Raw genomic sequence first — 15,958 nt, forward strand, 5'->3', positions numbered from 1 at the left:
CAGAAAGCCCATACGCTGAGACAACTCGCATTTCAGACTTGCCATCTTGTTCTATGCACCGTCACATCCCAAAATGAGGGAGAAGGGAGCTGGGTGCTTGCCAAAGAGAGGCTGCCAGCAGTTAAAAACCAAGCTAACCTCCATATTTTTTCCTTAGCTGCCTCCTAAAAAAAAAAAAAAAAAAATCTTAATTCTTTTGACACCCATCTGCAAGCCCCGGGCTGAGATCTGGCGGGGATGTCTCCACCTGAGCACACCAATGCTGTTACCAACTGAGTGTTAAGACCTAAAACCAGCTGGTACCCCTCGAGGCAGCCCCTGACACCTCATTTCCAGCAGCCCCACGGGGACAGCAAGAGCCTGGGGTACTCACGGCAGCGCAGCCCCCTGGGATGACACCAGCAATGAGGACGGGGGAGTCTCCTCGCAGTGTGAACCCAAAACCGTTCTCTCCTCTCATCAGGTGGACTCTCCGCGCTGGGTACCACTTGTTTTTGGCTGAGAAAACTGAAAGAGGCCCCTGGGGTAAAGCAGAAACACGGAAAATTGCCTTGCAAAACACCCACTGATGGGGAGGAGGCAGAGCAAGAATGCCTGTCTTTTACATTTCTTTAAGGATGTGATTTTGAGCCTGCCTGGTGTTTTACCCTGCCTGCAGGCCCAAAATTGCAGATTTATGCACTATAAAGCTAGAGGTGCTTAAAAGCCCACGTCAGACTTATGAGCAGCAGTCTCGTGCAGGTTGGGAAGGACCTCAGGAGGTCTCTGGTCCCAACCGTCTGCCCAGAGCTTAGGTCTGGACATCCTCCTGGCACTGCCCTGCTCCTGCAAGGCAGGAGGAGGAGGTCTCGGCACAGTCAGCGAGCTGGCATCACTTTCAATGCTATAATCCTGGAGCAAACGAAACAGAAAGCTCCGGTGGGCAGAGCTGGCTCCTTAATTCCCCCCTTCAGGAAAAAAAAAACCAAAACATTACCCAAGGAGGGAGGATGGGGGTTGAGGTTTTTCACTGCTGCCTGGCTCTGGGGGACGCAGCCCGGCTGGGGTGCGAGGCGGTGGGACAGGTCACCTCTTCAGGGTCAGTTCCCCCCCCGATCTTTCTTTTCCTGTCTTTTTCTTACTTTTCTATTTCCGCAGGAGCAGAACATACCTGCCTGCCCTGGGGCTGTTTAAAAGCAGAGATGCCCAACCTCTCCCCGGGGTGCTATACAGCCCTTGGAGTGCCTGGGGGATGCGGCACAGCCGGGTCCCTCAGCACCCCCAAAGCTCAGCCCTGCTCCCCGGGACCCTGTAAGCCTAAAGAGGGTAGAGATGAAGGTCCAGTGGGATTTTCCTGGTGCCTCCCAGCTGGCACCATCCGGCTCTGCTCCCCCAAAAAGCTTCCTCTAAAGGGTCCCTTCAGTCCTTCTCAGGTAAAGCCCACCCGAAATGCCTGTGCCCGCTCCCCCATGCACCGGAGGAGCTTTGCGACCCATTCAGGTCTTGCAGAGACAGATCTGTGCCCTCCCACCCCTCTTCCTGCATGGGTCCCTGCCTGCGAGGAGGCAGCTCATCCTCCTTGGAAACCCGCCCGGGAGCGCAGCGGCTGCACCAGGAGAGGGAGAGGAGGCTGTGGGGAGGAAGGAAACCAGGCAAGCAGAGCATGCAACGGAGGAGGAGGAGATGTCTGCTCCCTTGGGGCAACCTCCATCCCATAGCTGTACGTACCAGCCTGTGGAAGAGGTCGGTCACCTTCACCTGGGAGAAGTTGGGGGATTTTATCTCTGGTTTCTGGTGCGTTTTGGCTAGTGGTAGGGAGAGAAAAGCACATATGCCGGGGTCAGGTAATTGCAGCAGCTGCTGCCTCTACATCGTGCTCCCTGAGAAGGGATGGTGTGACCCATAAGAGCTGGGACCTCCTCAGGCAGCTGCCAGCCACGCAGCCTGGAGCCCCCACTCCCACCCGTGATGCTCCACCGCCGTGCAGGGAGCTCTGGTCCACAGCGACACGCCACAAACTCACACCATGAAGTTTGCCCACCCCATGTAACCTGCCACAAATCACCTCCATAGCTGCACCCCAAAAAAACACTTACGGTGAATGTCTGGGGCATCTCCTGTTTCAAAGAAGTCCTCCTCGTGGTCGATTTCTGAGTATTTGCTCAGCGAGCGTTTGTGAGCAAAGGAGAGGACCTCCTGGAGGATATCCATCTTCCGCAGGATCTTGCACAAGCCATGGATCCTCATGGCTTCTTCATGCTTCATGATGGCTTTCTTCAGATGAGCTTTGCCTGCAAGGGAGCAGAGAGATCGTAGCCCGAGCGGAGCAGAGCAGCCCCGCCGCCACCGCCGTTCCCTCTCCGCTCGCTCGGCTGCCCACGGATGACAGCAGCCTCCGCGGCTGTGTCACCCGACGTGACTCAGGGACAGCCCAGTCACGTTTGCAGCCTGCCAGGCGTTCAACGTGCGCTAAATGGAGTAGGTCCCAGCCGTCAGCTCGAGCCCCCGATGTAGGGCTGGAAAGGGACCTTGAAGGGTGACCTACTTCACTCCCCTGGCGCCGGCAGCAGAGCTGGCAGATGTTCCCGAAAACCATCGGCGAAGGAGCCGCCACCACGTTGCACCGCCCCCCGAAGTCCCTCCTAATGCTTAACCTCAATCTCCTCCGCAAATTAACTTCTCTCCATCGCCTTGTGTCCCCCGGGAGGGGGACATGGAGGACAATTGAGCCCCATCCTCCTGGTGACAGCCTTTTAGCTTCGGGAAGATGCAATGCATCTCCCTCTTTTCTAGGCTAAGCAAAGCCTTCTCCCTGCCCTGCAGGTCCTGCTTTCCACCCTCTTCGGCATCTGCTCTCGCTTTGCTCCTCTCAACTTGCCTTCAATGTATTTCCACCCTCGTGAAAATGGAGCGGCCGAAAAATGGCCAGAAGAGACGAAATCACGATGACCCATCATGGGTATCAATGCAAACATCTCCCTTCCAAGAGACTGCAACCAAGACACCCGTATCCAACGCTAAACTACCGAAAAAGCTATATATATATACACACACACACACACACACACACGTATCATAGAAACACGTGTGCCTGCAGCATTTCCAGTTTTAGGACACACGGTGGCAACATAACCCAGGGAGATGGTTGGAGTTTGCTCCAGATTTATGAGGACCACAGCTAGTGGCCTGAAGACCTCTGCTTTCCCCCATGAGAAGTTGCAATCGAGGAAATATATTGAGGCTGGACGGAAACTAGAGAAAAAGCGACTCTCCAAAATAATTGTATCGAATGCAATCAATCATATTTTATCAAAGCACCCACAGCCAGCCCCATCCATGGGCAAGAAAACAACTACGTTTTATTGAATATCATCAACTCCTGCTATTTTCAAGAGATCACTGGGAACAGACGTTGAGCACGGAAGTCATGTAAGCTTTTAGCTCCACTCTGTTGAAGATGGTTGAATATACCATGTCTGATAAAACATAACTTTTTAGACTAGGAGATAAGGGATGTGGAAAAAAAATATCCTTTCAAGGAGATGGTTTTAATGCTGCAAGTTTCTTCCCTTCCTGTAAACCAAAACCAGAGCTGAGGCTGGCGTCCGCACGTTCATTTTTCACCGGCGGATGTTGAAGGGAGCCCGTTCCCCCCAGGAAAGGCAGGCAGAGCTGGAAGCTGGGTTGATGCAAATCGGGAAGCCAGATGACAGCAGCTGAGGGTGTTGGGGTGGTGTTACCACAACGCTCTGGTTTTGGGGTTCATTTAAGGAGTCTCCACCTCCCATCCCCAGCAGTGAAATCTGGCCGAGCAGCCAGGGAGGACTTTGCTGGGGCCGGTGACATGACAAACTCATTCCTGGTGGGACTGGTCTCCTTTCACCCGTGTGCAACGAGGGGAAAGAGCACCAAGAGGCAGCTTGTGGGGGAGGCAAACAGGAGACGACACCCCAAAATCAGGGCGCTGAGCTTGCTCTCGTTGCAGCATTGCTGGGGAGGGGCTGCCAAAACACGACTTCAGCTGAATAAGCAACGCTCTGTTTTTCCCCTGAAGCTGAAAATCCGCATGGGAGGAAGCTCTCGTCTCCCAGCCCTTTTGAAGCAGCTAAAAAAGCCACCCCCTGGCATCTGCTGTGTCTTCTTATCATCAAGCCAAGTCAGCGGCAAGACCAAGCCAAGCAGCTTCCAGGATCTTTGTGTCCCTACGGATTTCTCCATGCTGCGTTGGGTGACGTTACCTGGCTCAGGACACCTTGGTACCCGAGGTTTTACTGTCGAACTCGGCTGAACAGGTCGGTGCAAGCACTATGAGTTGGTCCTCAACACCCTAATAGGGAACCGTGACACCTTCCTGCCTTCCCAGGAAAGCCTCTTTTCAAAGAGAGCCCCAAAAAATATGTCTTTGCATGGAGAGACCTCCCCCAACAACTCATCACATGCCTTCGTGGAGACTATGCCTACATGGGTAGGGTTACAGTGGGGCTCACTGCGCATGCATCGAGGTTTCATTGCAAGAACTGGGGGCTTTGCCCCCATGGATGCACTTACCCAGCTTCCTCCTCTCCTCGGGGTCCTGCAGCAGGATGCGGAGCGATGGTCCCTCTGGCATGGTGACATGGAACTGGATAAAAGCCTTCTCCTGCTCTGGAAGTTCCGCGTCAGATGCCGCTGTGTGAAAAAATTGCACGGGGATGGGCTTAGAGAGAAGTCAAGGTGCTGCTCGGCCACCCGGGCCCCCGTGGCGGTGGGGACAAGGGATCCAGGAAGCCACATCCATGTTCACGTGGCCCTGATAACTTCAGCAGCAGCTTCCTCTCACCCAACCACAGCCTGCAACAACCACCAAGACATCACTGACGGGGAGAGCGATGAGTTATCACATTCAAGGCTGCACCAGGCTTTGAAGCTAAGTGCAGGATCTGTCCTATACACAGCACAAGTATCCGATTCTTTTGCCTCCTTTCCTCCGGTCTGGAAGCAGGATTGGAAATAAAGGGTTTTCCCCACCTGGAGGTTAGTGCCACGGAGCCAAGTCAGACAACAACTAAAGCACAAGAGCAGGGCAGATTAAAGTGTAATTTGGGAGCTGAGCCCTCCTTGCTGTGCCTGGGACCCTTGCGTGGGCAGAGAGCTTGCAGTGCAACCAAGGGAGTCCTCCGACGCAGAAACCGAGATGGATAGAGCTTGCAGAGATGCTCCAAGCACCACGCTGGGCTCTGTACTCATGATTTTTACACCCTTATTTCCAGCCAAAGCTGTTCCTAATCCCCTTTGGTTCATAGGGAACTCTGGGTTGGATGGCAGCCTCCTCGCCTGGGCGCAGGGTGTGATAGGAAGCAGCCCAAAGGGCTCCAGGGAGCCTTGTGGACTTGCTGGTCTGAACGTTAGGAGATCTCAAAGCCTGGTGAGCACTCCCAGCATAGGCACCCAGCGGGCTGGGAACCGGCAGCTCCAGGGCTGGCTCTCCCCATGCCAACCCTCTCTGTGCCAGCATTCCTGGGGGATTAAACTGCAGCATGTGTTTATTGCCAGCTGGTTACGGGAGCAAAAGATTTATTATTCTGAACAAGGGGGTCAGGGAGAAGCAGTGAGCAGGCACGTGAGATCTCAACAGCATGCTCTGGATGGGAAAAAAAAAAATAAAATCCTCAAACACCCAAATTAGGCATCTCCTGCAAATTTGCATTTCCCTCAGCACCTAAGGTTATTAGGCCAAGCAAACAGCCTCAAAATTTTAGGGGAAAGGTTTGCCCTGTCCCTTGTAACCCCATGCAAACCCAGCCCCATCACCGTCCTCTGCCGTTTCTGTCTTTAAGCCGCTCCAGCCCCACAGTACTCCACTCTTTCCCGTCTCTGCCTCAGCAGGTCTCCTTGCTCAATCCTGCTTCTGCAACACCCACGCAGCACAAGCTCGGCAGCAAGATTTTGGGCAGGCTCCGAAGCGGGGGAGGATGCTGGGACAGTCTGGCAGGCATTGCCGTCACCGGCATGGCACTGCTTTCAGCAGCCATCCCCCAAGAAGTCCCCCAGCCTGTCCTCAGCCACCCCACCAAGTGATGGGTCAGCACCACAGGTCACAGCGTGCATCGGCTGCCCGCCCCCAGATTCTCTGCCTGACCCGAAATTGCTTGCACGGGTGTCGGTGATGGCGCGGATGGAGATCACGGGTCGCATCCTATGTCCACGCTCCAGCTGGCTCCACGGAGCCGCATCAGCCCGGCTCCGGCACAGCCACGCGTACCCTGCTGCCAGCACCCCACCACCCTGGGATTCCCAGGGCAGCCAGCCACAAGGCTGGCAATTAAATTTGAGGGTTTTTTGGTTTTATTTTTATTTTTTCAAGCCCCCAGCTGGCCCGCCACGTGGAGCAGGTTGCCTCTGGAGGATGCCTGGCCGAGGACACCGGCACACATGTAGTCAGCAGGCAGCTGACCCTCCCATTTACCCACCCAGCCCCAAAGGGGACAGCAGGTGCCATCCCTACAGCACCTTTTTGCTCACCTTCTTAGGAGGACTTTGCAAGCACTGTGCAAACCAGAAATATGGGGGAAATCTGCCCTGTGCATGAATCGCTGAGTCAATAAGCGAGATCAACAGCTCAGAGCACCCCAAAATCTCTAGGTTTTGTATCCATCTACCCCGTGCATATCTCCCTTCACCTCATTTTTTGCAATCCCTCCCAAACACCAGGCTACCACGTAGAGCCAGTACTTGGCTGAGCAGGCAGCTGCCTCCAAGCTGTAACACTCACCGGGGCAGTCGCAGAGAGCAATGGCAGCGAAGTAGTGGGAGAGGGCTTTGAAATGCTCCGACTTGACGTGGACCATGGTGGTCCAAGAGAATGGAACGTAATCCTTCACATGGGCCTGGGTCATCGTCTGGTGCACCAGCGAATAGACGTCTTCCACCTGTGGAGTGTCAAGAGACAAGCTGCTAAGCCATGGGTTGAGATGTAGGACATCCATCAGGAGACAGTGACAGCAGGCTGTCATCTCCTGGGGGGTTATGCTGACCACAGAAGGAGCCTCTCCAGCGGTGAGAGCCCCACCAAGTCCTCTCCTCCCCAAGGCACTCACCCTTGCTGCCTCCTGGGCAAGCTGCAGCCGGGTGAGGAAGTCATGCTGGGCACGGAGCAAGGTCATCTTCTCAAAGACGCACTCCTGGACCTGGGCGACCATCAGCCGCACCAGCATGTTCAAGGAGGCAGCACTCATATCCAGGCTGGGAGCATTGGAAAAGTTTTCCTTCAAGTAGTTAAAGGCACCTGCACGAGGGAGAAGCTCCTGGTAGCAGCCGGGCTTGCAAGCAGGAGGGTCAGGCTTTCGGAGCATGAAGGTTTCCCCACTAGCGGTGTAGAAGAGCCTCCAACCCAGCTCAAACCTCAAACATCTCACCATAACCAGCAATGATATCCCAGGGAAAAAGGCCCAGGGGTCCCTCCTTTGCTACCTAAACCATCCTTGTGCCCACAGCTTTCTTCTCCAATGCCCTGGGTGATCACAGTCCTAGCGTCCCTTTTTTCTCAGCTGCTCGCAGATGGATCAGCATCTCTCCTCGCCCCAGCTGGGACATCCCTACCGCTCTGTGTGGCAAAAGAGAGGCTTTTGGGTGGCTGTTGGGTCATGTCAGCTCCTCTTCTTAACCCACAGAAGCAGCGTGGTGCCAACTTGTGCTTGGTTTATGGTCCCTTGGAGATGCCCTGTCCCCACCCCTCTTTGCACAACTGCTCCCTCCCCTTCTTGCACTCATGAGGATTATTCCCACCCTGTGGAAATACTGCCTGCATGCTCCTGGGGAGCCAGGGAAGGAGGGAAACCCACGTACCGGCTGCCTTCTGAAAGGCATCGATGGCCTGGTTGAGCCCCGGCAGGGATGCGCGGTCCTGCCGCGCTCCGATCTGGGTGTGCAGGGCTCCGATGTTGAAGAGCACACTGCCCTTCTCGAAGGCCAGCGCTCGCTGGTGGGATGGGACCCCCGTCAAGGAGTCGTACCTGGGGAAGGGAACAGTCAACGGCTGCCCATCCCCAGGTCCTTGCCCATGGATGCAGGAGGAGCCTGGAGGGTTTTCAGCACTCTGCGTGGGCTCGCAGCCACCATGGGTCATCCCCGTGGGGCACGCACTTTCCTCTGCCTCCCCTACAACCCACCCAGGGCAACAGCAAGCCTAGAGCAAGGGAAAAACCCAGCTCCCCGCATTTGCCAGCCCCAGCTTTTCTGCTGAGGCAGCGATCCCATCGTGGAAGCTTGGTCCTGACTCCCTCCCCACTTGTGATGCCCCAGGTGGGATGGGGAAAGCTGCACCAACCAGTGGAAGAAGACACCCAGGCTTTTGGTGGGAGGGAAGAAACGGCTGTCGAGGAAGTAGAGCTGGTTGTAATACTCCATCAAGAGCTCGAGCCCAGCTTCGTTGCGGCTCGGGGTGCGCATCGCCTGCAGGGACAGGAGAGAAGACACGTGGGTGGGAAGAGAGGGGGAAAACGGGAAGAAAACATCGGATTTATGGAGCTGCACATGCTGGCTAGACCGGGGGGAGAAGCTGCACCTGAGTTATTAGATCAAGAGGATGAGATCAATAAGATTAGATCAATAGCGGACAAGAGGCTGCGCAGCAGCGGGAGGCAGCCCTCCTGGCACAGGTTCAGTTGCGGGAAAAGTCAGGGAGGCACCAATTCGGTGCTGGGACACCCAAATCCAGAGCCAGCAGCCTGGGAGCCGTGCTGATGGCAACACTTGCCTAAACCAAGCTGGGATTATTATTTTTTTTTAAGAGAGAAACTCATGCAAAGTCTGCTGAAATAAATGCCAGGGAAGAAATAGGACTTTTTGCTCTTAATAAAAAAGCCCTTGAACTTTTGAGCTGACTCAGGGAGCAGGGGCAGAGCTCTCCTAATGCCTAGTTTTAACCACGGGGCTTTTCCCAGCTTCTGGATTTGCAGGGCTCCTCTCCCACAGCCTGAAGAGGAGGATCAGGCCCTTCACAAGGACTTGAGCAAGCCTCTTTCCGTTCTCCCAAATCAAAGTTTCACAGTAAGGCAAAACTTGAAGCTACTTATGAGACCTGTTTCATAGGAGAGGAGAAAATTCACCTTTACATTTCCTCTTCTCCAAGCGGTAGCTGGAGAGAGAGCAGTTGTTTAGCATTGCCGGGGTGAACTAATATTCACAAACCAGTAATGAGTTGCATTATAACTCTTATTGCTGTTCAGTTCTAGGTTAGCAGGGCGTTAAAGGACAGGGAACGAAAACAATTACCGAATGGTCCGTAATATTTTGTAACGTAGGAACCGAAGCCAAGGTGCTCTAGCGTGGGAATCCTGCACCCCAAGACACAAGGATAAGGGTGCAGTTTGGAGAGAGGATGAGGGGACCCCTGGAGCAAAACGTGGCACCTCCAACGAGCGTTTCTGGACAAGCCAAAGCAAGACTTTGCAACTCAAGGGACACCGACCTGCCGCAGCTCCATGAACTCTTTGATTTCTTTTTCAAACAAGACACTCTCCTCTCCATAGTGTTCACTGATGAAATCCTGGGTGGGAAAACAAGAGAAAAGAAAACCCTGAGTCACCCTTGGAAACAGATATTCAAGATTTAAAGGGTGACTTTGGGCGATTCTGTATAGGCAATTTGCAAGCTCTCTCTGCAAGGGAACTTGTGCCAGGGAAAGTCATCTCCTCCCCTGCCTGGCTCTTGCTCTCCAGCATCTCCAGACCCTCACCTCCCACTTTCCCATGTTTTAAGTCCAGTTCCTCCCATAAACTTATTTTTTTACAACTGTTCCAAAACAGAAAATGTTTTGCAGCTGCTGCTGCATCTCCTCTACAGCGCCCAACCGTACCCATGTGCTGAAATATCCCTCAAAGTGCGTGGCCACTCCCCTCCATCGTCTTGCATCGCATCGAGCATGCAAAACCCTCATGCTCACCTTCAGCGGCACCAGCAAATCCAGCTCCTTCGTCTCCTTCAGGCCCAAAGGGATCATGGGGACGCTGATGGACTCGCTGGAAGAAGACAGCAACCTATTTGGTGGTTGGTTTAAAAGCCTCGGAGAGACCCTATGTGTCAGGGACTAAAATGAAGTAGCTCTTTGCCCTGGGCTTGTGCTGTTCCTGTTAAAAGTAAAGCTAGAAGAGGACCCAACTCTGCACAGCAGAAGGATGCTCGTTCCAGCGTGATGTCGGGAACGGCAGCGCAAGAGGAGGGGTGGATGGAAAATAACCTGAAACCATCACCCTTATTCCTCCAGCTTCTGCTTTTCTCTCCATAAGAAGTATAATAGCAACAAAATAGGTTCCAGTAACGAAGCAGCTTTAATTACCAGCCCTTGGGAGTGATGCAAGCACAGGTCATGGATTCACCTACTCCTACGTGCTAATCTGGGCTTTGGTGCTGATAAGGACTTGCTCAGGCTGCAGCGCTGTTCCTGATATTGAAATTTTCTACCTCCATTAAAAGCAGTTGTCTAATAATAGCCCTTATCGCAGAGCCCGTTCGATATCGTAAAACACCGAAGATGACGACGGCTCTGGGAACACCCAGTTGGGGAGTGGTTTGTGTTTGAACGTTAAAACATGGCAGTTGCACTGCAGGGTGAGAGCCAGGAAGGATCATCTTTTGGGGGATTTAGTAGCTATTTTAATTTTCTGCTGTCAAGAAGTAAAGAAATGGTCTGTATAAGCAGCAGAACCTGGAGCATGCAGAAAATTACAGCCCTGCAAAGAACCCCAAAGCTGGACCCATCATCCGGCTCCTGTATACAGAGATGGGGGTTGGGAACCCATGGTGGCACCTGCAACTCACATCGGCTCCGCAAATGCTTTGCCCGATACCCATCTATCCCTCGGGGATGTCCTCAACCCTGGCATCGAGCCATGTTACCGCATCCCTGGACCCTTGGCTTCCCAGGGGACTGGTTTAAAGAGATGAGAAAGGTTCAAGAGAGTGAGAAATGGGAAGCGGGTAGGGCAGGATCAAGCCCTCGCCAGCCCAGGTTTGCACAACAGCCCCCTCTTGTTACCTCCAGAAACCGCTGATAACTCGTTAGTGCATCACTCATTAGTCCAGGGAGGAAAAGAGACAAAGAAAGTTGCGAAAACCTGGGGAGCAGGGCAGGGAGGTCGCACCCACATTTTTATCGGTTCATACTGAATAAACAGCTTCAAGAGCTATAATTAGTGCAGAAAAGCCATTATTGTTACTTCCCTAACGAGACTTCCACTTGAATCCAGTGCCTGGAGCAAACAAAGGGGCTTTTGTTTGGCCTGGGAAGGGTTTTGGGGTTGCTGCTGCTGCTGGTTTTTTGTTTTTTTTTTTTTTTTTTTTAAATCAGGGCAAACAAGTGGCGGGTTGGAAAAGCCGAGCATCCCTGATAGGGAAGAACTTGGGGAGGATGCACGCAACACAGGAGATCCCTAGCACAGAAGAAGGACCAACATCCAGGATTATATTCAGAGACTGCAACAGACCCTCTGAGTGCAGCAAACACCCAAGGGTGGTGGAGATATGGAGTCCCTTGGCTTTCTCCCCACAGGAGACCCCACGACCCTAACACAATCCTGCACCCAGATCATCCTGGTCCTACATTTAATATTATTGCAGCAACCTGCAGGATGGAGTCACTGATGCTCTCCTGGTCTTTGCACCTCTCTCTGGCCCCAGCAGCACAGCAATCCTCCCCTGAGGAGGAACATGCACTGGGAAAAGCATGGGGATGGACATAGAATCGTAGAATCATAGAATAGTTTGGGTTGGAATGGACCTTTAAAGGTCATCTAGTCCAACCCCCCTGCAATAAGCAGGGGCATCTTCAACTAGATCATAGAATCGTTTAGGTTGGAAAAGACTTTTAAGATCATCAAGTCCAACTGTTAACCTAACACTGCCAAGTCCACCACTAAACCATGTCCCTAAGCACCACATCTACCTGGCTTTTAAATACCTTCAGGGATGGGGACTCAACCCCTGCCCTGGGCAGCCTGTGCCAGGGCCTGACAGCCCTTTCAGTAAAGAGGTTTTTTCCTAATATCCAACCTAAACCTGCCCTGGCGCAGCTTGAGGCCGTTTCCACTCATCCTATCACTTGTTCCTGGGGAGAAGAGACCGACCCCCCCGGCTCCAGCCTCCTTTCAGGCAGTTACAGAGAGCGATGAGGGCTCCCCTCAGCCTCCTCTTCTCCAGGCTGAGCCCCCCCAGCTCCCCCAGCCGCTCCTCATAAGACTTGTGCTCTCAGGTTGCTCAGAGCCCTGACCAACCTGACCTTGAATGTTTCCAGGGAGGGGGCATCTACCACTGCTCTGGGCAACCTGGGCCAGTGTTTCACCACCCTCGTTGTAAAAACTTTCTTCCTTAGATCTAGTCTGAATCTACCCTCTTTTAGCTTAAAACCTTTACCCCTTGTCCTATTGCTACAGGCCCTACTAAAACATCGCTCCCTGTCTGTCTTATCAGCCCCCTTTCTATATTGAAAGGCCGCAAGAAGGTCTCCCCTCAGCCTTCTCTTCTCCAGGCTGCACAACCCCAACTCTCCCAGCCTTTCTCCATAGCAGAGGGGTTCCAGCCCTCGGACCATTTCCGTGGCCTCCTCTGGCCCCGCTCCAACAGGTCCATGTCTGTCTGGTGCTGGGGACCCCAGAGCTGGACGCAGGGCTCCAGGGGGTCTCCCCAGAGCGGAGCAGAGGGGCAGAATCCCCTCCCTCGCCCCGCTGCCCACGCTGCTCTGGGTGCAGCCCAGGATACGCTTGGCTTTCTGGGCTGTGAGCACACATTGCCGGCTCACGTCCAGCTTTTCATCCCCCAGCACCCCCAAGTCCTTCTCCTCAGGGCTGCTCTCCATCCCTTCATCCCCCAGCCTGTGCTGATACTGGGGATTGCCCCGACCCAGGTGCAGGACCTTGCCCTTGTCCTTGTTGAACCTCACGAGGTTCACATGGGCACACTTCTCCAGCCTGTCCAGGTCCCTCTGAATGGCATCCCATCCCTCAGGCGCGTCAACCGCACCACTCAGCTTGGTGTCATCAAACGCCATCCACCCACCTGTCTTGGGAAGGGAAGGAGCGGCAGTGGCTCCCACATAGCGTCCCCGGTCTGTTCTGCCTCAGGGATTTCTGCTTTTCTCACCCAGCAAAACGGTGCTGCCGAGCCGCCCCGGCACGTCAGTTTGCTGCTGGTGAGCGTGCTAGGATTACCGCTCAGGTGAGTCAAGCCCGAGGTGGCTGGGTAAGCGTTTCAAAGAAACAGAGCGTTTCAATTAACAAAAGGTCTCACCTCGGAAAGAGAGAAAAATAACCCAATACCCTTGATGGGAAAATAAATCAGCGAGTAATCTGCTCTGTGAACAACCAGAACAGGAGGCTGGACACCTGAGCAGCCGTGCTTTTCATTTCTCCTGCTAAATACCCTATTTCACTTGCTGGAAAAAACCCATGGTCTAGTGGGATGCTCAGGAAAGGGGGCCGATGCAAGCGGAGATGGTTGTTTCTGACGTATCCAGCCTGCTTTGGGGCACTGGTGTCAAAAGGATGCACCATCCATCCCCAAATGCCTCCTAAGTATCTCCTAGGAAAAGCTGTTGAGTTTGCTCTTCTTGCAGCTCTATAGATGAAACATGGATGTTCCCAGGATGAAAAACTGTTTCCAGCAAATCTGGTCTATGCCCAAGTCCTCCCTTATTCTCCAGCCGCCACCTTGTGGTCCCTGTCAGAGGGCCAAACTCTGCGCAGAGCAGGGTGGCAGAGCAATGGGTACAGGCAAGAGGCTGCCTTGCTCCCAGAAAAAGCAAAAGTGAAATAATAATAATAATAAAACCCCAACTGAGCAAGCTGCTTTTCCCACACCACAGGCACTGCCTGCCTGGCTCGGCTGCCTGGCGTACCTGTCGTTCTGGTACACGTCCACACTGCTGTTCAGCTCCTCCAGCTCCTCCTTCAGCAGCTGCAGGTTGGAGTTCACGTAGCTCAGCTCCAGGGCGACCGTCTCTTTGACCTTGTGGTTACTGGTAGCCCTGCAAGACACCACCACGTGGATCAAACCTCCCCCATTTCATCAGTGCTTTTATTTATCAACGCTTGGTCGCATTGATAGAGATTAAGTTATCCAGCGGCGCAAGACCACGTGCATCCATCCAAACCTTCCCGCAGAACCGTGCGTGCCTCTTGCTCTGCACATGATTATAGAATCATCGAATGGTTTGGGTTGGAAGGGACCTTTAGAGGTCATCTCATCCATCCCCCCTGCAATGAGCAGGGACATCTTCAAGCAGATCAGGTTGCTCAGAGCCCTGTCCAAGCTGGCTTTGAATGTTTCCAGGGATGGGGCATCTACCACCGCTCTGGGCAACCTGGGCCCTTTTAAATACCTTCAGGGATGGAGACTCAACCCCTGCCCTGGGCAGCCTGTGCCAGGGCCTGACAGCCCTTTCAGTAAAGAGGTTTTTCCTAATATCCAACCTAAATCTGCCCTAGCGCAGCTTGAGGCCGTTCCCTCTCATCCTATCGCTTACTGCCTTGGAGAAGAGACCAACCCCCCCCGGCTCCAGCCTCCTTTCAGGCAGTTGCAGAGAGCGATGAGGGCTCCCCTCAGCCTCCTCTTCTCCAGGCTGAGCACCCCCAGCCGCTCCTCATATGACTTGTGCTCTCAGGTTGCTCAGAGCCCCGTCCAACCTGACCTTGAATGTTTCCAGGAATGGGGCATCTACCACCTCTCTGGGCAACCTGGGCCAGTGTTTCACCACCCTCAGCATCAAAAATTTCTTCCTTAGATCTAGTCTGAATCTACCGTCTTTTAGTTTAAAACCATTACTCCTTGTCTGTCGCTCCCTGTCTTTCTTATCGGCCCCCTTTAAGTATTGAAAGGCCACAAGAAGGTCTCCCCTCAGCCTTCTCTTCTCCAGGCTGAACAACCCCAACTCTCTCAGCCTTTTGGGACCGGGGAAGCCAGAGCATCCAGACCACTGTGCCGTGGAGGTTGAGGCCAGGCAAAACTCATTACAGTGTTGCACCCTGCTCAGATGAACCTGCTGTTTCTTCCCCAGAGCAACCTTTCCCTTGCCCATCCATGCTCCCACCTCCAGTGCAGTTTCAGATTTAGCTATGAGCCCACACCAAATAAAAACGCTTTATGGTTGGGTTTGAGGAGGAAAAACTTATTTTTGGGTGCAAAGAAGCCTTCTGCAAGAGAAGAGGCTTGCTGTGCTCGCCCATTAGCAGAGCCAGACCCTGCCCTCCCTTCCCTGCTTGTGCACGTCAGGAGATGTAAACACCAAGGATTGATTTCAGCTGCCTACTCCCAGCAAGACAAGCTCCCAGGCTGATAACAACCTTCTTATCGGCTCCAAAGGAAAGAGGAAAGCGGGGAGAGATAACCCAGAGCTGGCAGCGTGCAGTCCAGTTGTCAGCTGAAAGGGGCTCTGGCTGCTCGTGCGAAATCACGCCGGGCTCCAGGAAAAACAACACGTGCACGAGCTCCGCTTGGCCAGGGCACTGCTTTCCCCCAGCTTTTGCAGAGCGTGTTGCCTTCGACTTGTGTTTTTTGTGGATACCGTCCTTCAGGGGCCTTGCCCTGACCTGGCTCAGGGCAGTAGAAGGAGCTATGCTGTTTTTCTTCTAAGATGCTGGTCCTTCAGTGTCTCCTCCGACACCCCTTTGCCAGGCTTTCCCAAGACCAACACATTTTTTTTTTTTTTCAATTCTAAACAAAGCAAAACCACAGCAGGTCCACAGATCTCCGCGGACGCTTCCATTTAAACATCCTCCAGTGTTTCCGCAATTCCCCATACAGCATCAGCACAGTAATCATCTTCATTCCATACAAACCAGTATTTAGTTGCTGTTTTAGTCCTCCACGCATCGCGACACCTCCAGGACACAGGTGCATCACTGCTGTCACTACAATTTTCTTTCAATATGAATTAGAGTTTCCCCTTCTCGCTCTTAGCCGGTAAGAATATGTTTTATTTCATTTCTTGTATTACCAATAGCTGGTTTGT

General features: G+C 53.4%; 1 protein-coding gene across 2 annotated transcripts in view; it reads right to left on the reverse strand.

Annotated features, from left to right (window-relative positions):
• The window catches only part of RHPN1 (rhophilin Rho GTPase binding protein 1), a 31,229-nt gene that overhangs the window by 1,970 nt on the left and 13,301 nt on the right, over window positions 1-15,958 (reverse strand). For both annotated transcript variants that reach the window (XM_087738251.1, XM_087738304.1), the window contains exons 3-13: window positions 13,847-13,975; window positions 9,902-9,977; window positions 9,428-9,505; window positions 8,285-8,409; window positions 7,804-7,970; window positions 7,056-7,243; window positions 6,731-6,887; window positions 4,528-4,647; window positions 2,076-2,270; window positions 1,708-1,784; window positions 374-520 (exon numbers count right to left, since the gene is read on the reverse strand). In XM_087738251.1, the coding sequence (XP_087594377.1) occupies window positions 374-520; window positions 1,708-1,784; window positions 2,076-2,270; window positions 4,528-4,647; window positions 6,731-6,887; window positions 7,056-7,243; window positions 7,804-7,970; window positions 8,285-8,409; window positions 9,428-9,505; window positions 9,902-9,977; window positions 13,847-13,975 (1,459 nt within the window). The remainder of the gene's footprint in view (window positions 1-373; window positions 521-1,707; window positions 1,785-2,075; window positions 2,271-4,527; window positions 4,648-6,730; window positions 6,888-7,055; window positions 7,244-7,803; window positions 7,971-8,284; window positions 8,410-9,427; window positions 9,506-9,901; window positions 9,978-13,846; window positions 13,976-15,958) is intronic.

The sequence above is a fragment of the Nipponia nippon genome, unplaced genomic scaffold (assembly GCF_047370975.1).
Source record: "Nipponia nippon isolate SJK-2023a ecotype South Korea unplaced genomic scaffold, ASM4737097v1 scaffold_1, whole genome shotgun sequence".
NCBI classification, from domain to species: domain Eukaryota; kingdom Metazoa; phylum Chordata; class Aves; order Pelecaniformes; family Threskiornithidae; genus Nipponia; species Nipponia nippon.